The sequence below is a fragment of the Dermacentor andersoni genome, chromosome 8 (assembly GCF_023375885.2).
Source record: "Dermacentor andersoni chromosome 8, qqDerAnde1_hic_scaffold, whole genome shotgun sequence".
Taxonomy (NCBI): Eukaryota; Metazoa; Arthropoda; class Arachnida; order Ixodida; family Ixodidae; genus Dermacentor; species Dermacentor andersoni.
Window position 1 is genome coordinate 70,054,222 of NC_092821.1, and position 26,831 is coordinate 70,081,052.

General features: G+C 49.5%; 1 protein-coding gene across 1 annotated transcript in view; it reads right to left on the reverse strand.

The window, feature by feature from the left end:
* LOC126538871 (uncharacterized) overlaps positions 1-21,249 on the reverse strand; it is a 41,153-nt gene extending 19,904 nt beyond the window's left edge. The window contains exons 1-2 of the mRNA XM_055075075.1: positions 21,174-21,249; positions 1,158-1,309 (exon numbers count right to left, since the gene is read on the reverse strand). Of these exons, the coding sequence (XP_054931050.1) occupies positions 1,158-1,306 (149 nt within the window). The 5' untranslated portion in view covers positions 1,307-1,309; positions 21,174-21,249. The remainder of the gene's footprint in view (positions 1-1,157; positions 1,310-21,173) is intronic.
* Positions 21,250-26,831: the final 5,582 nt, after the last annotated feature.

Here is a 26,831-nt window from a genome sequence, read left to right on the forward strand (position 1 = left end):
GAGTTACATTCGCGACTCAGAGTTTCGGCAATGATTAGATAATCGTCACTGCAGCGCGGCACCCGCCGTGGTTGCTCAGTGGCTATAGTGTTGGGCTGCTGAGCACGAGGTCGCGGGATCAAATCCCGGCCACGGCGGCCGCATTTCGATGGGGGCGAAATGCGAAAACACCCGTGTACTTAGATTTAGGTACACGTTACAGAACACCAGGCGGTCAAAATTATCCGGGGTCCCCCACTACGGCGTGCCTCATAATCAGAAAGTGGTTTTGGCACGTAAAACCCCATAATTCATAATTCGCTGCAGCGCGGCAATATTACGCTATCATTTTTTGTCGTACGTAGTGTCGGGTGGCCGATCCCGACAACAGCGGCTGCGCGGCAACACCCTACCCGTCACGACGGGACCAAATAATTGAACTATTAAATGGATCGTTACAAAACGTGGTCCCTGTAACATAACGGCCGTCAGCCGTGCCGAAGTAAGCTATGAAATGTAGGTGCTACGGAAACAATTGGTAATGTACTCTTCAATGATTACCCTGTCTTAGTAAAACAAAGAACAGCCATTATTCCTGCCTCAAAAAAGAGGTTTGTAACGTTGGCTGCAGCAGAATGATGAACTGACTATGCTGCCCCTCTTCTTCACTTTGTTTCGCCTCCAAAGCAATGATAAAAATGTTAGCCATAGGTAAGAACTCTTATACTTCGCCTTCTATTCACTGTTGTTACTTCTTTCACAATTTTTGCTCAACCACAGTTTTCTAGGTACCACTACCACCTAAGCAGATGAATACATTTATAAAGTCGATGATGCGTCCAGGATCTCTCCGGCAGATTACATTCGGAAAACCTTTAGATGGCCCTACTGTCTCTCTCTGCTGTCCATTCGCCACATGGCGCTTCCTGAAAAAACTCGCGTTTCCTTCTGTGTTTTACGTATGAACTTAGGTGTGCCGCTATGCTTGATCTATTACAGCATTGTGCCATTAAGCCTGGCAACAACGTACGTAACAGCGCCATAGCGACTTCTCAATTAGGGTTCACAGCGAAACTCACGCTTAGCGGGTGAGAACGTTCCTGTAACATCAACATAGCAAAATAAAAATATATAGAAAATGAGAGAGAGACGCGTGCTACATATTCGAAGACTCCTACTTGGGCACATCGCCGAACCCTCCGGTGTACCAGACAAACGTGGCTTTCTTCGCCTCGTAGTCGATGTCGGTTCGGTGGGTGAGGAGGCAGTCGAAGATGGTGTCGTTGTCCGCATCGGATAGGGCCACGGCAGATGGATAGGCCGCCATCACCTGCGTCGCCATATAGCTTACAATCGAAACGCGCATAGCAAATCGTGTCCCTAAGTGCACTTCAGCCATTTCATTTGCTCGGCAACACATTTTGGACGCAAAAGACAAGCCATTTTATTGACTCTATCAACTGGTGATCAAACACGACGCGACTCACAGAAGGACAATGCAGGCTTGGATGGATCAACAAGGTCCGAAAAAAACAGGTGGCTGGCGCCAGCGTTCCCACAAATAGACAAATAGACTAGGAGGGGAAAAGTCAGCTACCGTATGAGCAGCGTAAAGAAATAATTGGTTAACTTCGCTAAATTTTAAAGCCGGTGTCACGGAATATATCACTCTGCTCTATACTATAAAAATAGTTTACGCTCATCCGGGTGTACCTTTGTCCTACAGTAATTCTTTTCGTCATCTTGCGCGATTTCCTTTCTTTAACGCTGCGTGCCCGGTACACTCATAAAAACGTTTGCACAATTTCGGTGCTCCCTTGTCCCAAAACAATATATGTCATCTGCATTGCTTGCGTTTCCTTTTTTTAAAAGTGTGCGCTCGCTACTTTCCTGTCGACAATGCTATGCGACGCTGTAGACGTACATGTCGTTCGTCACCTAGAACTACCGGGAGTTAAAGAAAGGAAATCGCTAAAGAAACGAAATGCGGCCGAGGCAGATGGCGATTGTTGTTGTGTGGCAACATGAGCCCCAAAGGGTGCAAGCTTTTTTTTTAAGAGTGTACTTTCAAGTCACGAATGGCATGCGCGTTATCAGCGTAACAGCTTTCTGAGAAAAAGCTGAACATCTCCGCAATCTCTCAACGCAGCCCAAAGAACAAAGCTTTCAACAAAGTTTTCGCACCGATCCTGCCATTTTGTGCGTCATCCTGATCGCCGTCTCAGCTTGCGAGTGGCGCCGGTCCTGTCGTTTGTGTCCTTCTTCAGTCCTGGTCTTTTACGCCTTGCCTTTACTCATTCAAGCATGAACCAACTAGCCCAAGCAAGAGTATTACTTGAACATGGGTGTGCGCTTGTACAAAATAATAGAAAATTGCGGTAGCACCAGGACAGCATGGCTGATCGCGCGAGATCCCTACCAAACGACCACCTGACTGTGTTGCACGTTCAGTTGCAAATCTGTTGAAAGGAGGCCCTCGCGCCGAGAAATTACCGCATTTGTTTACGAGGCTATATCGGTCGGTATATTTAATGCGATCCTCCTAATTAAAAAAATTATGAGGTTTTACGTGCCAAAACCACTTTCTGATTATGAGACACGCCGAAGTGGAGGACTCCGGAAATTTTGACCCCCTGGGGTTCTTTAACGTGCACCCAAATCTAAGTACACGGGTGTTTTCGCATTTAGCCCCCATCGAAATGCGGCCGCCGTGGCCGGGATTGATCCTCCTAATAGTTCGTACTGATAAAGGAACACTCGCGTGTCAACTTCCTGAGCGGGAATCTTGCCATTTTGAAGAAGACGGGGGAAGCTAGTGGATGCCAAGTTATAACCGCAATTACTGGACTAATTCGCTGATGTTGACTTGAGCAATGTTTAATAATTCACCGGTGGTTTTCTGGAGCCATTATTGATTTTTTTTGGAAATAGCCCTGTCATATACCACAAATCTAGCCATACTCGCTCAGATGAATTATTCGAAGAGGTGGACATTTCTTGCCGAAGGAATCGGAAGAGCATAATTAAAAAAGAACGAAATTCTACTAAAGAGCATTTTAACAATTACTTTAGGCCAATTTTGGACAACGTATGAATTCAATCCAATAGTTTTAGAGTCGCATTCGCTTTAGGCTGATTTCGAAAGTTAGAGCCGGTTTTGAGCAACCACCGTCAAACTTGCCGTAAAAATACATTGTCTTTTTCGCTTACTCATTTAGCAAAACAAATCTTTATGTAGTGAATTACCAAAATATTGAAATCACCAGCGCGCTGGTAAAGTTTTCGTCGTCGGTTCATCTTCTTGGCTCTCCGTTCTTTGCTGAAACGTGAAGTCTCTCGTGTGTTGATCGGCCGCGATGATGAAACGCACACATGCAGCGAGACAGACCATATAGATAAGGATATGTTTATAGGCAAACGTTCCTATGCCGACACGTGGCAGATAAAACAAATTAATTACAACTTGTACAAACGAAAAACCGCGTCTCACTCTTCAACTCTATCAATGACTGTTAGAGCCTACACCCATGTTAACGTGCGTTGCACGGAGCCTCACTGATGTATCAGCAATCCTGATTTCAGCCCAGTCTGAGGTACGTGATATCGTCTGGATTACTATAGCTGAAACAGAAAGAAAAAGGGCGGTAAGTCCGTTGGCCCGTCGCACAGATGAAATTGCCAGTGAGAGTTAAAAGTATTCCACAATCCAAAGAGATGTGCTCATTCCTAAATGTAAGCATTCATAAAACAAAATGGTTTTCCTTCTTTCTGCAACTATGCTTCCCTTTCCTATTTCCGCACAGTCAGTGACAGCCTCAGCGAAGAGCTCTAGGAACGCACACTTTATTGCGAGGCCACTTCCAACCTCGGCGGCGTCTCCAGCCAGCAAATGACTCAGGACCCGGTGCCACAACACCGGGCGCAGCATTCCCACTCAAGGTTTGTCTGCGTGGGAAAAATTACGACCGTGGGCGGCATCCCAACTCGGTGCTTACAAGACCGCGCTCTCCGAATCCGCTCTCCCCATCCACAACGCAGTTTCATCGAACTAAGCCTGTTGTTTGTTTGTGTGTGTGTGTTTTTTTTTAAATGCGCATCACGAAAAAAACTTCCGGTGGCAGACCCACAGCATTTTCAGCCCCCATGATTGAAAAGCACATGAACTATCAGACCGTTTCGAAGCATCCCAAAAGCGTTGCGCTTTCTCGTTTGCTGTCGCGATGAGGGCACGAATTGCCGTTAGTATTAGAACCAGCTCAACTAAAGACGACGAACAGAGAGGTGACGACAAAATAACGCTGAAATCACAAGTTCAATCATAAAATTTATTACGTTTCCTGACATTAACAAATCAAGTAGAGATGAAATACGTGCTAAAGAGCTGGCGGCGAAGTTTCATCAGGGCGAGCATGACGCTTGCTTCCTGTAAAAATACGGACAACCACAAGACTTTTCAGGATGTGGCATTTCCAAAAAAAAAAAAAAAAATTCACGTTTTGATGTTTCAGTGGATAGTCTCGAATTCGAAGTTATAGCAGTAGCCTTGTGACCTTCACAGTCATATAATAAATTAGACTTAAAAAAGAAATCCGGAATTAGATCTGTAAAGGGCCCCTCACCAAGCACCATAACAAATTTTCGTTATACGTTGGAAGGCATTGCGTGTTGTCTAGGGAGCGTTTCGCCGTAAAATTTTTTTCAGATCGGCTCATTGATAGCCCAGATAGAAATATTTCAATGCTGCCAACCCATGATTTCAGGAGGCGAGCTCCACTGCCAAGCGAGACTCTCCACTCGCCCCGTCTAGCCTCCGCAAGCGAGATTCTTTCCCTGCGTTCTCCAATACCGGAGCTCGAGGATCGCCTGACGCATACATCACGGGCCCCGCCTTCATATTTTTTCCTCCTCGCTTTTTTTTTTTTTGTTGCGGCGCTATGCACTTTTGCTGATGGCGTCGCACGCGAGCTGTTGTGATTGTCTCGTTTCGTGCAGCGCACCAAGTTGCGCGCTGTACATAAGGACATCGGACTACCGGTATAAGTGAGTGCTATACGAATACTGAGGCAAACACAAGCGGATCACAGAGCATGATCCCGCGCTAGAACACGGGAGTAAATGAGATAGTTTCGATTTCTGCGCGTTCGATTGCACGACGTGGGAACAAATAGACTAAACGGAATTACATCGCTCTTGCTGCGGTGCGAAGTCAACCAAAAACATGCGGACATTCGGTTTCTGTGTTCTATTATTTCTCTATGCTTTAATTCATCTATTCAAGCGACATATTACACAAATAACAGGTGTTGCCTTGAAAAATTCTCGAAGTTACGTATCACCACGAGCGACGTCAAAGCACAAACACATGTACGCAGGCGCATTAGCACGTGTACGCCATCCTCTGGCTTGGAACGCTACGGCCGCGAGGAGAAGGGAAAACGGCGTTGTGCTTGAAATTGCAGACCTTTCCACGGAGCGGAGCGATGTAATACTTTGCAGACACGATCGTTATCGCACATTGTATGCTCTGCGCTTGTCAGCTCAAAATTGTCCGACCTGCTGAGGGGCCCTTTAAAAAACATAAAAAACCATCCCTTACGGGGAACACGGGTGCACGCGAAGCTTGTCCAACCCTAGGGGAGAGGTTGGTTCACGGGCCCACTCCCGCTCCTTCAACGCAGCCTGCTCTTCGGCAGAATGAACCAAGCGCGGCCTCCCCATCTGATTGCCTGGCCTGAACTGACGAGAAACGGCAGGCGCGAGAAGAGCGAACCAGCGGTCACACCAATTCCCTCCTGCGGAGGGAGGGGACGCCTGTGATTGGCTCGCACCTTGCGCTGCATCTACTTCTTTGGGCATATAAAACCCCGCTTTAAAGGGCGCGTATGATAAACCGACGGGGGCTGAATTGGTTAGCGCGGTGGTTTCGCAACCCGACAAGTAACGTTTATTTTCGCGCGACTTGGGTTTTCTTTTCGCACGGCATCATTGACACCGACACGAGTGAGGCAATACAGCTTCGCCTGGGGGAAAATGAGAGGGGGGAACATAAGAATTGAAAAAGCACACACTGGAGAACAGCACGATAGACAGCTTTAGAATAGCGTCTGCAACCAAACGTAAACGCACATTATGTACGCAAGAAAATAGCGTTGTCCTCACTGCGCATGCTCCGAATATTAGACAGTTTTAGAATAGCATTTGTCGCCTTACGCACGTTAAACGTAATCACCTTTGTGGGACGTTAGGGTGCGCGTTCTTTCAAGACCTTCAGTTTATCGTGCAGGAACGCAAACGTGAGGAAGAGGTTATAAAACAGCGCCGTCGGGTGCCTCGTGCCAAACGCATCCAAGCCAGACAATCCATCAGCAACCATCCTCTTGTTGCTATGCCGACGCGTCTCGTTAGGCCTACGGGCGGCGGAATCGCGAAACGATCTCAGAAATTGGACGCGCTATGCGCTCATAACTAAGGTGAGTTTGGAGAAAGCGAAAGCCCATTTCAATAGTTACTGGCGATCAACGCGAGTCAAAGCGCAGCTATAACGGGAATTCACGCTGAAACGGGAGCCATGTTCGACAACGCTACTTCGTAGCGTGCGTAAAGTTTCGAACTTTAAGCTCGCCAAATAACGTACGTTATCGTAGCGCTGTTACGATCGGCCTGCCGGGGGTACTAACCTGCGAACACTTCCTGGACTGCTGCGACGAGTCTTTTTAGAAAGCCGACAATGCGCCTCCTTCGAAGAACCGACAGCTTCCCGGCCCGCTGAGACAACTCGCTTTGGAAAACCAACCATGCACCTCCTTCGGAGAACCGACGGCGACAGCAAGGTTAGCCATGTTTGGCGGACCGAGTATTGTTATTTGGTTCGCTGTCGCCTTCACAGTCTACTTGGAGCAATATAACTCCTGGAATAGGGTGTTTTGCGGTGCGTTTTCACGGGCCCCAGAATTCGCCACAGTCTGCTGACATTCGCGGCGGCTACCTGAGGAGTCAGCTCTGGAATCAAGAGGCGCCAGATGGGGTCAAGCGTGAGAACCCATGTCTACGAGGACCCTCTCCGCTAGGTGTGTTCTGTGAATCCAACGTGTGGATGTGAGTGCGTGAACCCTCCCCCTCAAAGGCGGGTCGACTACGACTACGACGACTTTGGACGGTCCGATTGTACGAAGGTTGGACGGCACTTTTCCCTCACCTGGGGATCTAGGGAGGACAGAGGGTTTCTAAGCAGCCGGCTGCTTGGTGTGCAACTGGTTTCCAGCGTTGGGATTGTCCTACAACTCGTAGACAGTAATGAGATCTCACGGACTTTGGGACGTGGCGACCGACCGGTATCTCGATCAAGTTGGAGGTGACTTGTGATTGACCACCTCTTACAACTGACTGGATACGGCGGAGAAGGACTCGTGATATGGTGCTGCTTGAGTAGGTAAACGTTTGGTTTTGGCTGTAAGATTTACCAGATTTCGATTTCTCTGAGTTTGTAGATTTGAATCGCTGGGGATCTTTTACTTGTATTCTGATTTGCATAGGTATCAGAGCAAGTATTGTGTGACAGCAGAGCCAAAGCTTAATGTAGCGACCATGGTCATATTGTGTTTGACGAGAGCTGAGCTGTTGTGGTTGTGTGAATAGCTCGAGGTAGACGTAGAGGAGGACTTGACGGAAACAGAAATTCGCAAAACCATTTTCCAAAGTCACAATGATTTGAAACTCATCGAACAACTAGGTACACGTTAAAGAACCCCTGGTGGTCGAAATTTCCGGAGTCCCCCACTACGGCGTGCCTCATAATCAGAAGTGGTTTTGGCACGTAAAACCCCACAATTTAATTTTTTTTTTTTAACAACTAGGTAAACAAATTCTAAGCAAAAAACGGGAACAGGAAGCAATTAGGCAAGAACAGGAAGAAATAAGGCAAGAACAGGAAGAAGCTAGGCAGGAACTGAAAAGAATTTGACAGGAAAAAGGCCTAACGTACCGAAGTAACGAGGCAGTACGCTGCTCCATTGAACAGAGAGATTCAAGCTTTGGAGCAGAAAATCGAACGAAGTGAACAGCGGCTTGAGAAATATGTAGGCTGAACGCAGCGAAAGTGGGAGGAAGTCGATAGCAGATTTTGGCCAAAAGCCGAGAGAAGGAGTAGCACCTACGAGATTAAAACCGCACGTTCATAGGTGAACTCAAAGTGCTAGCAGCTAACGATGCCTTAGTGGCAACAGAGGCCGTTAAAGGCCGTAGTGAGAGCGACGAGGTACTGTGCCAACAGAGCTCTGTAGAGACAGCTAGGTCAGCTGTGAATGTATTCGCACAGACACCGTGCGTGTGCGTCGCTTGTAATGTTAACGAGGTTGTTAACGAAGTACAGAGTACTGCTGACCCGACAGACGCGATCCCCCATGTCGAGTCAGATCTGCGTGCCGAAGTGAAGTGCCAGCTGGACGATGCAGTCGAGGGCAGTTCGCAGGATTGCGAGCTGCGTAGCTCAAGGGAAGACAACTGCATTGTTCAGGGATCGGTGCAACTGTCCGCCAGTCTAAGCAGACAAGAGAGGGATGATTTAGTTATGAATCATTCGGAGTGTGCGGGTGTGACAGCGACCGAGACCGACGAGCTGTGTGCCGATGCACAGCGTGAGCTGGGCAATGCAGTAGAGGGCAATTCGCAGGAGTGCGAGTTGCATAGCTCGAGTAAAGACTGCAGCATTGTTCCAGAGTCGGTTGAGCTGTCCGCCAGTCGAGGCAAATCCAGAGTTGATTTAAATGAAAATCACTCAGACTGTGCGGGTAGGAGAGCGATCCGGGCCGACGAGATGTGTACCGGCCAGCTTGAGGCGCGATAAGGCGGCATGAAACGGAGTTCGAGGAAAAAGCGCCGTAGAAAAGAAGGGCGGTAAAGATCGGAATGCGGTGAATAATGTAGCGCAGCCAAAGACTGCGACAGACGCAAAAAGCTAGGGCGTGAGGAAACGAAAGGTGCGGTCGTCGTTGACGACAGTGGGGCATCAAGCACGTTCGAGCCACCGGTCAAAAAGAGACCGAGAAGCATGTTCTGCACGGATACGGGCAAATGACACGGGGCAGTCATGTTCCTCGTCGTTCCGTCGTTCTTTTCAGGGTGCAGCATGTAGCGCGAAGGAGCGAAAGGTGGCAAGACGAGACGAGGTGGCAGGAAGTCGCGACGCGGTCAGTCGAGTCAAAGCCACCTAGAAAAAAATGTAGGTGGCTTTGACCAGGCACCGCAGCAGCCGCCGGAGAATAACGCCACTCCTCCCTCGCCTCACCCCCCTGCTTCGCCAAATGGCTTCGCGCACCACAGAACCGGACACGCATCCGAGCAGCGTTCCTCGCTCGCGCACGCGAGATTGAAGCGCGTTCGCCGGCTCACCCTCACGCGCTTTCATTCATACGGAACTCACGGTGACGGCAACGGCGGAAATGCGCCTGGGGTGTCCGCATAATTGATATCACCATAAAAACTAGCAGGGAGCGTCACGCGAGTCTGCTAGTCTCGGCAAGCCGACCTCCTTTGAAGCCACCCCTCCCACTCACATAGTCACCGGGGCCTTGTGCGCGGTGCGGTGCCTTTCGGGCTGGAAAAGGTCCACATTGTTGCCGGACCATTCGTGTTTGTTTGGTACGTGGTAGCGATTAGTGGCGCCTGCCGTCAAAGGTATGGAGGCGCGTAGGAGGTACAACGCATTGATTTCTGGTGCCACGGGCGTCGTTCTTCGCCTCAAATGCGTTGGCTTGAAATATGGAGAAAGACTGGAGAGCCAGACCAAAGCATCTTATGGACAAACCACTGAAGGAAGCTTTGTATCTTACAAATATTAGGCCGGTGTTAGAATACACTTGCGCAGCATGGGACCCCTTCACAAAAGTTCTTGAAGATAAGTTAGAGCGTGTTCAGAAAAGGGCTGCAAGATTCGTCACGGGCATCTACGACTACAAAATTAGAGGTTCGCAAATCAGGGAAAATCTAGGATGGAAGTTGCTGTCCACACGCAGAAATATAATCAGGTTAAAGCTTTTACACAATATTAACAGCGGTAACACAGGAATCGATAAGAACATATATTTAAAACCACCTCATTATCAGTCTAAAAGACGCGACAATTCCGAGAAAATAAGGGCCTACCAAAGTCGTATTAATGTATTTAAGTTTTCATTCTTTCCGCGAACAATTGCAGAGTGGAATTTGCTCCCGGATGAGACATTGTCTGCACCCAATTTTTCATCTGCCATAGAGAACTTTATGTGAACCTGTTTTAGACAATATTTCCAGTGTGCCATTTTATGCATTGTGTAACAAATTTTATAATCGGATGTTGTTAGTATTGGATGTGTTGTCTTTCTTTAATAATTACGATTATTGTATTTCTAATACGTACCACAGATGATATGATGCCGTTGTTCGCGAAGTTGACTTTTATGTTTGTAATTAACCCCCCTACGATAATGCCCAACTCGGGCGCTGTAGGTATTTGTAATAAATAAATAAATCACTTGCATCAAAGGATCACTTGCGCTTGCCATCGCAGTTAGTCGGCGCTCTCATCTCAAAAACCACCCGGAGCATGCCGGCCCAAGCGTGGTCTATTGATTCGTCAAATCAGTTGTTGTGTACCTTAAACTCCGGTGCGCATTTTATTGCTAATTTTTGTTCCCCTGTCTAGCACCTATACAGGATGAGACAAGATCTTTACCGGGATAGTTTATGTCGCGTGTTTGCTCAGTAAAAGGTTGTGCTGTGCGCCTTTTGTTGTGAAATAAATAAATAGCATTACCCTGCACTCTAAACGCCGAAGTCGTCGCCTTGAGATTTACGTGCACTATTTTGTAAGATTGTGTGGTGCGACGTCCTTACGCTGTTGAGACGTGCCTATTGAGTTGTCGCCGGTCTGTTGAGAGGCAGAAGGCATATGAGCAGAACGACAGCGTCGACTGGGACCGTCTGCCATAACAATGGACCGGCACGGCCTCAAATATGGTCGGGGTTTCCGGCTCGACAGTCCATCGTTAGGCACAAGATGACGGATTTTGTTAACACGGAAAAGCAGTCGTTACGGGCCCTGGACGCTCGCTTGAGCACCTGCACATGTTTGCAAGGGCGAAGGACATCATATTCTTTGCCATAAGATGCCCCCAAACGCGACAAATCGCCGTCGGAACGGCGGCTTGGTTGCCTTCACACGTTTGCAGGCCGAAAGGTTTCCTCGTTTCCCAGACACTGCCCCGAAACGCGACCGGTCGTCCTTTAGGCATTCGTCGCGGGTTGTTGATCATAATGCCGACGCCATCGTTCGCTACTGCATTGGAGCCTGTATGCTGCTTGCTTAAGCGGCGAGCCGCGTGGTGGTTCGGTGCTTTACCCGACTGACGTAACACAGGGCGCTATAACGTGAAGCTATTCCAAAGTTTTCTATTCCAATTCTGCTATCAGCCCACCGCGATTGGTCAGAAACATTTTTGGACAACCCCCACTTCACCCGTCTGTCACGCCACGACACGAAAACCGCGATAGCTCCCCATCTGATATGATGTTGCACTCTGATTACGCATGAGTGGACCGAACAAAAGAAAAATAGTTATTTCTGATTCGACGCCGTTTTGCCATTAGCCCTCGGCTATTGGTCAAAAGTTTTTGGGCTGCACCCACTTCACCTGCCTCTCACGCGACGTCCCAATACCGCGAAAACTCACCGCGTCAAAGTGACGTGTACGCGTTAAAGATGCATTAATATGCCGAACACAACTGAATTTTCTTCTGAATAGCCGCAGGCTGCCCCATTCCGAAAGGAATAAAAGATGGCTGCCACCGATCGCTTCGGCACTGGCTACTCGCCCCTGCCGGAGAGCATGGGTTTATTTGCGTGTAATAAAGCTTTTTGCGTCGCCGTGTAACGCTTTCGAGAATTTTCGGCACCTTTGCGACCTCGTTCTGCCAACTCTTCTTTGCTAAGGATCCGTTTTAGCGTCATTCTTAAAGGGACACTAAAGGGAAAAAATAATTTCTTCTGCATCAGTAAATTACCGTTCTACAACACCAAAAACACCACTCTTACAACGATAAGATGTTTGGTAAGCAAGAAAAAGCGCAAGAACGAAATACGGGTGGCGACGCCTACTTAAGTTCCCGCACCTGGGGGCTGTGACGTCTTGGATTTGGATGGCATCTTCTAGGGCCTAGTAATTATATATAGCGGTACACATTGACTACATTGTGTTCTTAAGGAACCAAATATTAAACATGGCAAGTTTCGGGAACCTTTATTCAGCCAACGCGACCCAAATGCGAAAACATACTTTGGAATGCCTGACGTCACGCTGACGTACCGGCGCTGGGGTTTCGGCTCGAAATTCAAATCAACGACTGCTTCAACGACTTCTTTTCCGTGTTAACAAAATCCGTCTAGTGAAGTGAAGTGAATCCGCCTAGTGAAGTCGGCCTCCGGGAGATGGAGTGGCGGGCGTCCGCGCGCCACGCCATATACAATAGCTATACAATAGGGATACAATAGGTACAATAGGTAGGGATACAATAGGGGATACAATAGGTACGAGGTCCTCCAAGGTATGTGGAAAGGTGTAATGGTTCCAGGACTTACTTTTGGAAATGCGGTTGTTTGCTATAAATCAGGGGTACAATCTGGACTCGACGGGAACCAAAGGTCAGTGGGTCGCCACGCATTGGGCGCTCACGGGAAGACTACAAATGAAGCTGTGCAGGGTGATATGGGCTGGACTAGTTTTGAAGTGAAGGAAGCTCGCAGTAAAGTTGAGTATGAAGAACGGATGAGGAATATGGAAGAAAGTTAATGGGCTGGGAGAGTGTTCAGGTATCTGTACAGGAAAAACATTGATTCACAGTGGAGGAAAATAACTAGGAAGCTTACCAGCAAGTATGCGGCCTGTAGGGTGGAAAACACAGCAACAAAGAAGGTCAAGCAGAAAGTCAGAGAGGCTGAATTAATCTCATAGGTGGCAGCAATGGAAAAGAAACCTGCCATGAGTAACTTCTTAAGAGAAAAAACGAAATCAGGAAAGAAACCATTTATGATAACTCAAAGGGAAGCTCATTACTTTTCGAAGCGAGATCGGGATGCCTTAGAACACGCACCTATAAAGCGAGATATAAGAAGGAAGAAGAAGCATGTGCTTGCTGCGGTAAAGCTAGGGAAACTACGGAGCATGTTTTATTAGAATGTGAAGACGTCTACCCAGCGGTCGACTTAGGCAACACTGGCCTCCTTAAAGCCCTTGGGTTCAGAGGGAGCAGTGGTAAAGCAAACATGTCCGCAATAGACATTAGTAAGAGGCGACTGGAAGATTGGTGGAAGAAAAGTAGGGAAACGACAAAAGACGGGGTCGTACAAAAGCACATTTCGCAATAGGGGATCAGAAAATTTGGGCGTAGTAGTTCAGAGTGTTTTTTTTTTCTTTTTTTATTGTTTAACCTAGGTAGGATATTAGGCAGTATAGTAGCAAGAGCTTGGTGGCGCAACCCACCGCCCCGTTCCAAAGGGGACGCTCATAACATCCATACACCCGCTAAAGCCCCTTGGTAAATTATCAAGGGACTTTACCGCGCGCAACTCGGCCGTCTGGGTGGCGCAGCGCGAGCTCACGGCGGATTCTCACCGGCGCGGTGTCAAACGAGATTACCCGTTGCGTGATTGGGGTGCTCGGGTCGTGTGCGCGTCGCGCGAGCTTCTCGACGGCCTCGTTCCCGGCGACGCCGACGTGCGAAGGCACCCACTGCAGGCGAAGATCGAGTCCCCGTTGCTGCAAGGCGTGCAGCCTGCACGCGACACGCTGGGTGAGCAGTGGGGCGCGTTCCTCAAGGAAGAGCTGCTGCAGCGCGGGCCTCGAATCGGTGAGTATCGCCGCACGAGAGATGTGCGGCGATTGCTCGAGCACGTCCGCGGCCAGATAAATCCCACGAGCTCAGCGGTGGTGGAGGATGCTTGGCAGGGCAGGCGGCACTGGCTTTCGATGTCGAGGCTCGGGGCGATGCAGGTAGCAGCCGCGGAGCCGTCCTCGAGGACCGAGCCGTCCGTGTATAGAGGTGCGCTCTCCCCGCCAGGTCGTCTTGTATCCTCGCTGCAGCCTCCTGCACGATGGCGCAGAGAGGCGTGCGGTGCTTGGAGCGGACGCCTGGCAGTTCGAGACACACGTCCAGGGGCACGGCGAGACTCGGAGGCGGCCAGGCTGGTGGTGGAGCCGGCGGATCAGCCACGATGTTCTCAAACAGCTGCATCATCTTGCCCACGCGTGATGCAGGGAGATTCCGGAGGAGCGGCAGGAAGAGGCCCGCGCCGGGGGCTCGAGAGAGGCGCTCAGTATGGCCGAGCGCGCGAAGATCAGCCGTCAGTGAAGGGGGCCAGGCGCCAGTTTCGGCGAGCGTCTCCGCCACTCGTGACATGCGGGGGAGGCCGTGGCACACTCGAAGCACCCTGCGATGGTCGCGGTCAACGGCGCGCCACAGGGAGTCGCGCACATCACAGAGCGGCAGCGCGTAGAACCCGCGAGAGCGCCATCGCTCGCCACCGCAAGCTAAGTAAGAGAAAGCGGACCAATCGCAGACGCCGGCACCACCCTCTTCATGCGGTTATCGATATTCAGTGCAGTGGCTCGGCCCCATCGAATCCCTCTCCACTTGGGCGTGGTCCTCGCCTCTTGTGAACCAAATAGATAAGCCGCTCAGCGCAGGCAATGTTATTCGTTTTTCAAGCGAACAAAAGTGGCCTCCTATGAAAGAGGGGAGCATTTGATTGGTTTGTTGAGACAACCCTGCGGGTGACCGCCCGATGCTTGCGTCGGCGGTTACGCAGATTTGACATCAGTAGATTGGAATAAAAACATATTGTAATAGTTTTGCGTTATATGGCCCACAGACTCGACTGCTTCACACACTTGAATTCCTTATTCCTTCACTCATCTGCGGTGCACGTTTGCCACACCGACTATGTGCGCATGTTCCAAAACCCCCACAGCAGACGCGACCAAAGCGAGCCGACTAAAGCTACCGCTTGCCTATCGCGTGAAGGCCTATTTCCCATCACTCCTATTCCTCTAAATTTTTTTATGACTAGCCATCGAAACTGTAACGCACTGCTCCTTCCTAGTATTTTCGTTTCTCTATGTTCCTGGTGCACTGTATCAGCGTCCACTGAAGTATTACGGTGAATCCGGCAAATCGCATCGGCACGCACGGGGGGGGGGGGGGGGGGGGGGGGCTGCGGCGACGATGATTGGACAAAACGGTGCATTGGGGCGTCCCGGTGCGCACCCGTGCGAAATGCCGAATTGGATAACGCTACCTTGGCGTTTGCTGTCCATTCCGCGTAGAATTAGAGTGTCCAACTGAAACTTTTTTTGCGTTTCAGTTTTCGTTTCGACTCGCTGGAAACGATTCAGTCCCGGTTCAACTTCGGAGCGACAAAATAACGGTTCGGACTGGCTCGAGCCTGTTCATGTTAATTTGCATAACGGAAGAATAGAACAAAAAAAAACAATTTGTTTTGCACTGAAACTTGACGGAGCTGCTAAGCTACACTGAAAGATTACGCTTGTCTATTCTTGAGAGCGCACGTAGTTGCAAAAGAATTATGTAGATCCAACACCAATGGTCATCCAGCGTGAGAAGGAAGGGCAGAAAAATTGGGCACTGAAAAATAATGACGATGTCAGGCAGTAGGATATATATGCGACTATTGACGAGATTGATGGCTCGCGACAGTGATACGCCCGGTGGACCGTCCAGTAACGCTTTTTATCTGAACAGCCTGTTGCTAATTGGCGCTAACGAAGCGCGTCGGATGCGATGCTAATATTGTCGTGCGAACACAATACGTAGCCTTCCCCCCTGACGTAATACGCTGAACACCATCCCAACGGTGCAGCTAGCTACCTTTAAAATCACGGGAAGGTTTTGTGCATCTACAGATAAGGAAGCATAGCTGAGCCACAAGTACCGGCAATGCATGGGTGAAAATCTCCAGAAAAGGTGGCCAACCTGAACCGAAAAGCGACACCCTTTCCTTTCGGTTGTCGCTGCGGAGTGGAAAAAAAAGAACGTAACGTTCCGGTTCCAGCAAAAATAACTCTTTTCCGATATTCGACTCAGTTCTGGTTTGATACCCTGCTTAGAAGAGTGCGGTGCACAAAGCCGAAAGGTTGCCAAGCTCGATTCCTCTCTACGCAATGAGCGATAAAAACATACAGGGGGATTTGAGGGGATCGACTTTCTTATTGCGATAGCAGTTACTTGGCCGCTGGAGGCAAATTATTGCCGTCGGTGTGACCTGTCGCCTATCGTTATGTACACATATGCTATATGTTTGTCTACGTCGTACATGCAAAGTAAATATTGTATTATTAAACCGACAGAGTTGCTTAGACTAGGCCGTACGTTTTTCATTAACTTATTCCACAGAATATTTAACAAACTGCAGCGCGCAAGCAAAAGCAAGAAACATTTCCCATCTCAGCGCACGCCTTTTATCATCTGGTCTTAAGTCGGCCCGGACTATTAAAGAGTGCGAAACAATATTAGTGCTCACAACCTGTAAGCTGAGGTAGTTTCACCAGCGCCGCTCATTATGGACTGTGCTGTGGTGCCTGTGCGACGTCATTACAGGCGCTACGTGGCATGTTTAAGCGTTTGAGGGGGCCAAAAATTATAATTCGCCCGCGTATGTTTAGAACTCCGTCCGAAGCGTTCACGTGCACCGCTAAACTTTGCTAACGCTGTCAGTGGATCACCCGAATGCCAATTTTTCTTTATTATAGCAATGCTAGAAACCAAAAAACAAAGAACGCCACGTGGAATCGAAATGCGGCCGCCGCGGCCGGGAGTCGCACCGCAACAACATGCTTAGCAGCTCAACGCCAAAGCCATTCAACCGCAGCGACCGAGCGTTACAGCGTAATGCACCACGCAGCTTCAGAAACGTGTTATCTACGTGTCGATGCTAGTTAGCTAAGTATGACATGTGGATGTAAGTTAGCGCTATAGCAGTCTAGGAGCTCGCGCGGTACTGTCCTTGTACGCCTGTCCTACGCCTGTATGGTGCATGCTTGATAGGGCAAGAAATTGCCTGGAGGACCTCGAGCGCGTTAAGGGTTGCATTCACATCGGCGATTCGCAGAGGCCGCGCGACGGGCCACGACTGGCGACCAACGACCGACTCGTAGTAATCGATGTTCACACCGGCAAGCGTGAGCTGCCCGTCGCCACCACAAAACGTCTCGTGATTGATGCCGTCCACGGCTGATTACACACTCACCGTCAAGCAAAATAAGCGTCAGCGCGTACAGCCATCCTGCTCCTAGGACGCCAGTATAGGTTTGCCACTGCAGTCACGTGACTGAAGAATCTAGACTCGAGCGAAATCGACCCAAATCAGTCACTTTTCGAATAAAGCCAACATTTGTGACCGGGTTGCTCTGCGATCAACATTATCGCGCGACCCTCGCCGATGTGAATCAGCCCTGAGGGTGTCCGCGAGAGCCTGGCTAGATTGAGGCGTTGCCTATACGATGGAAACACGATGTCCTAACTTCGAGGTACCTTTGCACATAAACGTTCGTGCCCGTAACTTCGTCTACACTAAGCATTACTCTAAGAGTTAGCCTTCTGAAGTCTTCTAGTTGTAATAGCGCTATGCCGTTGTGCTGCAGTGTGCAGGCTTTAATGACGACGAATCGCGCGCATACTCTCGTAATGCAACATTACGTACAGTCAACCGCAAAATTTTACGGTACATGAGATCTAAGAAAGAAAGCTGGATATTGGTGCAGCCTCACAACGCAGCCCAGTATTCGCATTTACAGTCTATATGCGAACAACATTGCGATGATCGGTTTTGCTGACTAATGTTATAGGCTGCTCGGAATTAGAACGTTTCTTGAGATCCTGTGGTTCGTAAACTCTTGTGGTTGACTGCGCATGCCAGCGGGTAGCTGTAGCTTTCGTCCGCAAGATACATCACCAAGGAAAGATCCTGTTCCCCTGCTGAAAGTGTATTTTACACCGCATGAAAGTGACACAAACCACACTGCAACGGTTACATCGTCCTTTGAATACACAAATCATCGTTTTCAAGACCGAGAAATATCGATTATTAGCGGGGAAAAGCAAGGACAGCGTTCGCTCATTAGTTCGCGTCGAAAGTGCGGCGCTGATGAAGTCACTGTTTGGGCACCTTGATGGAAAATCGTTCTGGGCGCCTTGCTACCTTCGCCGACCCACGAGCGGAATACTGTACCTCGAAACTGTCCGGCACGTCGTAGTGCAGCTTCCGTGGTCCCCCTGGAGCGCCCAGCTTGGCCACCGCAACCGTCGTGGTGCAGAGCCCGACCAGTGCTAGCACGGTGCACGTTGGTTGCATTTCGGAGCTGTTCTGAAGCCAACGCTCGATGGCATACGTAGTTATATACTGGCTCGCTTCGGCTTAACAATGAGGACAGTGGGGTAGAATAATGTTCATGTAATTGAAAAGAGCACGACTCTTTCTTTTTGTTCTTTTTTTTAATACATATTAAGTGATTTGCTCGGATTCGCTGTTCTGACCGCAGCCCGAACGAAAGCGGTATCTCTTATGCAACGCTCCATTATGTTCAGGACGTAGGCATTCTTCCTTCCAACCCTTCACGCTCACTGATTGTTCGTCCATGTCAGGTTTCATAAACATGACGGGTGCCGTTATCATTGTCGGGTACGACAAATGAAGATGACCTCCTGGGCTGCTGTCATTTCACCGACAGAAAAATATTAAACAACGCACGCAAGAACGCTACCCCTTGTCCAGTTTATGGTAAGTGTTGTTTCCTAAATGGTTCCAACTTTCTACTACGTAAGCCGTATTCTTTATTTTGTTTTGTTTGTCAAGACAGGAGAAAAACTGCGTCAATGAATTTCAGGATATATACTCTCTCTTTGGGTTCCCTTATGAAACGTGATTAAGGTGTCCACTTTAGAAATTACATCGAACAGGGTGAATTTAGTTTTGCGAAACACATCCCGACCATGCGATCTTTTATATTAGAAAACCACTGCCGTCGGCGCTATGCAAATCGGCCGTTGATTGAAATTTGTGATAATTGTTATCATATTGTACATTCTAAGCGATGTATATAATGCTACATTTTTACATGACCCAACATTTACTGTAGCATATTGTTGTTTTGAGCGCCGCACCATCGAGCAAGCATCTCTTTGACGCCTCCTTATCAGGGCCCGCATACACAAAAACTAAGCTGCGATCGTATGACAAGTTATCCGGCCGCTAGATCCCATGTAAACATGAAAAAGGCACGAGACGCGCGCGACCGAGAGCAGCTAGTAGCCGCCCGCCGGATCAGCTTCCCCGCAATACTCGCCCTCCCGTCTCACGTGAAAACGCCGGCGCGCACTCAGTTTCTTATTCCGGTACCAGCAGATCTCCTCCCGGGTCGTCGCCCGCCGCATTCACAGATATCGCGGCAAAAACAACAAAACGCGTCTCGGGCTGCCGAAGCCCCACCAGCTGGACGCTTTTCGGCATCTCGTGCCTCGTCCCGCAACAATTCGCGCAACTCTTCACATTACGTAGAATGAAACTGCAGTTGAGTTGGTGAACTTTTTAGTTATTTCGGATCATACGTTTTCCCGGTTAGTACGTTTTCGTCGCGTCTATCATTTTTTTTTAGATCCCGAGTGGGCCTAGCCAGGTGACGTGGAGTTCGCTTACGTCTATAGTACACCAAATAAAGTCATTTCACTCACTCACTCCTACGACCAAGGTTATACTGTACGCGACCTTTATGTGGTCATGATTAACAACAGTTCCTCGATTTCCCTTCTTCGGGAGTGCTATACTGACCCTATATATATATCAAACGCAAGCTTTGACTTCCATCTCTCTCTTCAAATGTACCGGTACAGGATAAACGCGGCATTCTTATCTAACCGTCGCTGAATCAGTTTCAAATAAACTTCTATTAAAAGGCTCGACTCTAGCCATTATTAAGAAACGATTTTTCTCATTTCTTGAGCAGTCACTATTTTGCTGAAAACATCCGCAATGAAACAAGATACCGCACTTGCAGAGCTCCATATATTGCGCGGATACCTGAAGATTGAAAAAGGACGCACTGGAGAACAGCACAATAGAATGTTTTAGAATAGCGTTTGCAACTAAACGTATACGTATTACGTACATAACATAAAGAAATATGGTCGTCCTCAACGCCCATGCTCCGAACGTTACTGAGTTTCTGTGGCTTACGTGCTCTGTGATAGCGTGCGTTATTTGGCGAGTTTAACGTTCGTGTACAGACGCTAAGAAATAGCGTTGTCGAAGGTGGCGGCACCCATGGCTCCCGCTTCCACGTTAATTCGCATGATGGCTACGCTGTCCCACGCATTGATGGCCAGTAATTATTAAAGTGAGCGTTCGCTTTCTCTAAACTCACATGAAACGCTAGTTTTGAGCGCATAGCGCGTCGAATTTCTGCGATCGTTTTCCGATTCCAGCACCAGTAGGCCTAACGAGACGCGTCTGCTTAACAACAGCAGGGGCAAATAGATCATCATGGCTTGGGTACGTTTGGCGCAACGCACCAGACGACACCCTGTTTCCGTGTATTTGCGTTCCCGTACGGTAAACAAACAGAAAAAGAAGTCTTGAAGGGACGCGCACCAAAACGTCCCGCAAGGTAACTTGCCTCTAACGTACTAAGGCGACAAACGCTATTCCAAAACTGTCTAATAATTATGAAACACGCATCTTACACAGAACACAGGACACATCTTACATTACGCTTGACAGCGCGGCACTCAAAATCCCACAAATGGTCCGGATGTTCGCGCATATTGAGGTCCCGCCAGTTATCGCACTGTTTAAACTACAGTTGGAGACTGTAAATGAATATGGCTCATGCCTGGTGGAAAAGATAACACTAAATAAGAGGCAGGCATGTGAACAGCTCATGCACTGGCCGTTAACTTTAGACCACGTGCATCAGACATGTCCGGCACAAATGACAAAAATACGGTTCTGTTTTCGAATAGTACGCCTGAAATGTGATTCATAGCCCAGTCAAAGGGGAAAGTTCACTGGCCTTTTGAGCTAGCGCTCGTCGTCGCAACAAGTGCCGCTATGGATACGTTCGATATTTTAAATAATATTTGCAAAATAACTTTACCGCGGTTTGCCACGAATTGTAGACGCCAGTGAGACGCGCTCCGCGTTTCGAAGCTCATAGTGCCGTGATGTACCTGCCCCTAAAAAGAAAAAGAGAACTCATGGTCGACCAACTGGTTGATCCGACTGAAATGCGTTAGCAGTAACCTGTCGAAAGCCGATCGTTCACGGCACTGTCATACAATTTAAGCTGTACTGACAGACGCGTCTTCAAAAGACATGTCTGAACTATGATCGCGGACAACTTTCTGTGTCAATGAAGGGAAAGCTACGGGCGCGTGGCTGCTGCACATGTGTTACGGCGCCAAGTAGTGCGCCAGCATTTGACAGAGCTTTTGGTTGCTCGGAACAGACGCTGAATTGATGCAGCTTAACGTGCGACGGTTTCGCGTTTGCACAGATGCGGAAGGGAAAAGCAGCAAAATAAGTAAACTTTTACATTCAGTGGTGTGTTTTATCTTAACTGTTGCTGATGAGGTGTTTATGTTTTCTCTTCCCTAGCTTAAACTAACGTGGATGAAAACGCGGGACTTTTCAGAAGCGCTCTCACTGGGGCGCGCTTTGCCCCGGTAGCTTTCCCCTCATTGCCACAGAAAGTTGTCCGTGAGTATAGTGTTCCTGTATATGCTCCGGGAGCATAGACAGCCTTCTGGGTTGATGGTGCGCGGGGTTCATGTTCCGCGGGAGTGGGCGAACCATGTAGGAGTTACGTGTGTCCGTCCAAACGCTTTGGCATAGATTCTCGATTTCTGCGGTGTCATGACCTAGTTTGGCTAGGATTCCTCTACCCGATTCCTCTACCCGGAGAATATTGTCAATTGAGCCCGTTCTTGAGCTTCGGCGATTTCTTCAAGTGTATTGTGTACCTCCAGTTGCAGCAGGAGCTCTGTCTCGGTGTTCTTCGGGATTTCCATCGCCAGTTTGGCTAGCTTCCTCAGTTGCACATTGAGTTTGTCTTTCTCCACTACCTTCCATCTGTGCATGGCCGCCTCGTACGTGAAGTGGCATAGCGCAAAGGCGTATGTTAGCTTGAGGAGACTTTCTTCCTTAACGCCGTGTTGTCTGTTAGCAATGCGTCGTACGAAATTCAAGGCATTATTCGACTTTGTCACGATCTTCTCCACTGTCGCGGCATTAGAGCCATTGCTCTCGATGAGCATCCCGAGGACTCTAATTTTGCTGACGTGTGGAATGGTTCCTCCGTCTTTTGTTCTGAGAGTAATGGCGTGTGTGTCTCTGATTTCGCTCTTTGGCTTGGGACCGCTTCTCGATGGTTTGCAGACGAGGAGCTCCGACTTGGAAGGCGAACATCGCAGGCCCGTGGGAGCGAGGTATTCCTCGATCACGTCGATCGCTTGCTGTAGAGCGTTCTCATTTGATCCCAGGCTATACCTCCGGGGATCCAGAGCGTTACGTCACCTGCGTATATGGTGTATTTGACGTTCTCGATTTGATTCAGTCTCTTGCCTAAGCCGGCTAGCGCAAGGTTAAAAAGCGTCGGAGAGATGACAGAACCTTGCGGGTGCCCTTGCCGCCGAGTTTGTGTCTATGAGACTTGATTTCCCCTAGACGGAGGGTGGGCGTTCTGTTGCTCAGGAACGTTTTTGTATAAGCGTAGAATATCGTGCCGAGGTCGTGGTTGGAGATCGTGTCGAGTGTGTAGCGATGAAATGAACTATCGAAGGCCTTTTCTAGGTTTAGCCCTAGGATTTCTCTGGCGTCTCTCGTGTCTGCGTCAATGATCTCATGTTTGAGGAGCTTCACGGCGTCTTGGGTGGATAGCCCGGGTCTAAAGCCGATCATTGTTGCGGGGTAGATAACTTTTTGTTCGAGATGTTTGGAGAGCTTGTTTAGCACCGCGTGATCGGCTACCTTGCCGACGCAAGACGTCAGCGAGATTGGTCTGAGGTTATTGTTGTTGGGCGCCTTGCCAGGCTTTGGGATGAGCACGATGAGGGCCGTTTTTCAGTCCTCGGGTAGTGCTCCGTTCCTCCAGATTTTGTTGATTTTCTCTGCGAGGGTTTCGATGGAGGTGTCGTCTAGGTTTCTAAGTGCCTTGTTAGTTACGCCGTCCGGCACCGGCGCTGACTTGCTGTTTAGGTTCTGAAGCGCCGTGCGTATCTCTTCGGTTGAGAAGTCCCGATCTAGCTCTGGCTAGATCTAGATCTAGCTCTAGCTTTGACGCGATATGCCTCGGCGATCATGCCTCTAGCATTTTTGGCCAGGGTACTTGTCGGCGAGACGGTCAATGAGCTCATTTTCCGTGGTAATCTTGTGTTCCTCGTGCATGATCCTGTTCAGCGTGCTACCCTGCTCCGTTTTGGTCCTGGTTCTGTCTAAAAGGTGTTTGAGCAGGTGTTATGTCGTCCCGCTGTTGATGCGGCCGCCCGCGGCGTCGCACACTTCGTTCCATTGCTGATTAGATAGTTGCGTGCAATATTCTGCAATCAGCCGGTTGAGGGAAGAAATTCATTTCCTCAGCCGTCGATTGTGTCTTTTTTCTTTCTATCTCCTGGTGAGCGATTGTTTGGCTTCGAGCATGTGAGCCAGTCGGCTGTCCATGCTTTAAACGGGGAGATCTGTCTCTATTTCCTTCGTGGCCGCCTCAATGTCGGCCTTTAGTTCCGACGTCCACTGTTCCATTGATTCTTCGCTTGTTCGGCGTTCGTGTCTTAACTCGCGACACTTGTCCCAGCTGACGTATGCCATTTTTCTGGGTTCTCTGGATGGGGTGTCAATTGTCGTCTCAACAATGTGATGATCGCTGCCCAGATCCTCGAAGTGGTTGTTCCACTGATAGTTTGGAACGTTGGGGACGAAAGTGAGATCTGGCGTTGTGTCGTGGTTGACCGAGTTACCCGTTCTTGTGGGGTATGCGGCGTTCGTGATGAGCGGTAGGTCAAGTTCATCGGCGTAGTTTAGTAAGCCCTTGCCCTTGGCTCTGCTGGCGACGTATCCCCAGGCCGTGTTAGGGGCGTTGAAGTCTCCGGCCGCGATCATGGGGTTGTCGCCGGCACGGTTGCGGGCGAGCTGGAGCATATGCCTAAATTTTTGTGCTCTGTGCTTGGGGCTGCTCTAAACGTTTAGGATGAATATGCTCTTGGCGTTCTTGGCTCTAGGGAAGACTTCCGTGAGAATAAATTCGCAATTGCTGCGGTCGTGATTAATGTTGTGTGTCGTGCGGCCTAGCTTGTTGCTGACCAACGTGGCGATACCTCTGCATTTGGGTTGCGGTGTCGTAGCGGTCACGTCATAGCCGGATAGCGAGGGTGTAGCGGTATTTGTCCCTTGTAGGAGAATGACCTTGGGCTTGTCTTTTTTAGCTAGAATGTATTGTTGCAGGGCGGCCTTTATGCAGACGTAGTCCCTATGATTCCATTGTCAAAGGCGAAACGGTTCAGTTTGCACAGCCATCTTTGCTGATGGCGTTGGGCGGTGTTAGAGTCTGGGTCGCAAGCCCCAAGGGTAGCGTTGGCCTGGCGGCCTGGGCACAACTGGAAGCATCCGAAGGTCCCGGCAAAGCATGAGTCGACTGGTAACAGAACAACTTGTTTATTCTAACATCGCAAAAGAGCGGGCGGTCAGGTCGACCGAAGTGGAGAGACGGGAGAGCACGTTACTCAACAGAAGAAATCGGAGCCTCTCTCGGCGTCCGGGGGGGCAGCTGCTTTTATAGTCTCGCAGCTGAGGGCAAGGAGGAACGTCTCGTCAGATGCGCACGTGACTGGGCACGGACACGCTGAGAGACAGGTTGAGACGAGTGTAGTGACGCATTCGCCAACCCGGCGCCGATCAGACCTCCTCGCTTCACACTTGGGGAGCTCCTCTCCCCGGCTGCCGCGCTTTGACAAGCGTGGGCACACACACACACACGCACACACGAAGACACGTGGCACTGAAACACGCCTGGACGCGCTTGGCGGGGAGGCTTTGCGGGAGCTCCGAAGGGGCCAAAATGTCCGCCGCGTTGAACGAAGCCCCGGCGTCCGTTGCATCCGCGCCGGCTATACCGCGCGCCGTAGGCGAAACGTAACAGACCGCCCCGCCGGGGGAAGGAGATCCCGATGGTCAGGGGACTGCATCCGCTGTCCGGAGGGATGTCGCTCGATGATGCTCATAACCGAAGTCGGGCGTCCTTCGGCGTTTCTTGAGCGCAGCGCACAGAGAAGGCCTCGTTCTCTCGTTCAGGTTCACACAGGACACTGCAAAGTGACTTCGGGAGAGTTGACATTTTTGTTCTCGTTCCCAGCAAGCGTTAGAAATGCGCCGAAACTCAGCCGCTCAGTCAGCAAGCACGGCACAACCCTCACTAAGCCATGCCAGGCTCTTTCCCCTTTTATACTACTGCCTAGTTCCTTACAGTAGTCTAGCAGCACTCAGAACGCGTCCACAAATCGGAAAATTGCACTAGAAAGCACATCATCACTTTGAAACACTACACAAAAGCAATATGTTAAAAATCCTGCCTCAGGAAGAAAAACATCAGTAACAAACAATTTTGAGGCTGATTCCCACGTTAGGGGCTTCGACTTAAGCCATCGGCGTTACCGTTGAGACTCCCCTTTTTGTAACGCACCTCAAAGGAATATTGTTGTAAAGCGAGGCTCCAGCGCAGGAGGCGGCCATTTGTGGAAGAGATGGTCTGCAGCCATTGGAGAGGGCAGTGATCCGTCTCGAAGCATGCGAAGCGGAGAACGCAGCGAGCGACCGTACACTAGCTCAGCTGGCGAAAACCCCGTAGCCGCATGCGGCGCGGTCTTTAATGCCAACATCACCCCAGGCAGACACAGCTTCCAGTCAGTTTGTTGTTCAAACCCCAATGCTCTCAACACGCGCTTCATGACGGAGTGGAGCTTCTCAACGGAATTCGACATTGTGTGGTACACTGAGCTGTCTAACAGCTTTACCCCACACCTTTCGAGAAAGGCTGTCGTCAAAGGGCTAGTAAACACTGTGTCCTGATCTGATTGGATTTCCGCAGGAAAACCAACTCGCGCAAATATGGACAGTAGTGCATTGACTATCTCAACTGAGCTGAGTTCCTTAAGCGGTACTGCTTCAGGGAACTTTGTCGCTGGGCAGATCACAGTCAAAATGTGTCTGTACCCCGTGGTTGTTACCGGCAGAGGTCCCACTGTATCAATAACGAGCCGTCTAAAAGGCTCCGTAATGATAGGTACCAACTTCAACGGCGCCCTCGATTTGTCCCCTGGTTTGCCCACCCGCTGACAGGTGTCACATGTCTTCACAAAGTGGTCTGCGTCCCGAAAACACCCTGGCCAATAGTACTCTTGCAAGAGACGGTCCTTAGTTTTCTTAACTCCTAGGTGTCCGGACCACGAACCCCCATGCGACAAGCGCAACAGATCCTGACGGTAGCACTGAGGCACGATCAGATGATCGAACTCCACTCCCCTGCGGTCTAGATACTTCCGGTATAGGACCCCACCTCTTTCCACAAAGCGAGCATTTTTCTTGGCGATGCCTTCCTTGACAATGCAGCGTATGTTTTCTAGGCTGCCATCCTTCTTTTGCTCGGCTATCAAAGCCGACCGGCTGACTTTTAGCAACCTATTAAGTCCGTCTGACGTAGGCGCGATGAGCAAATCTGCAGATAGCTCTTCTAACTTTCCCGTGTCGGGCATTTCCTCTCCAGTAT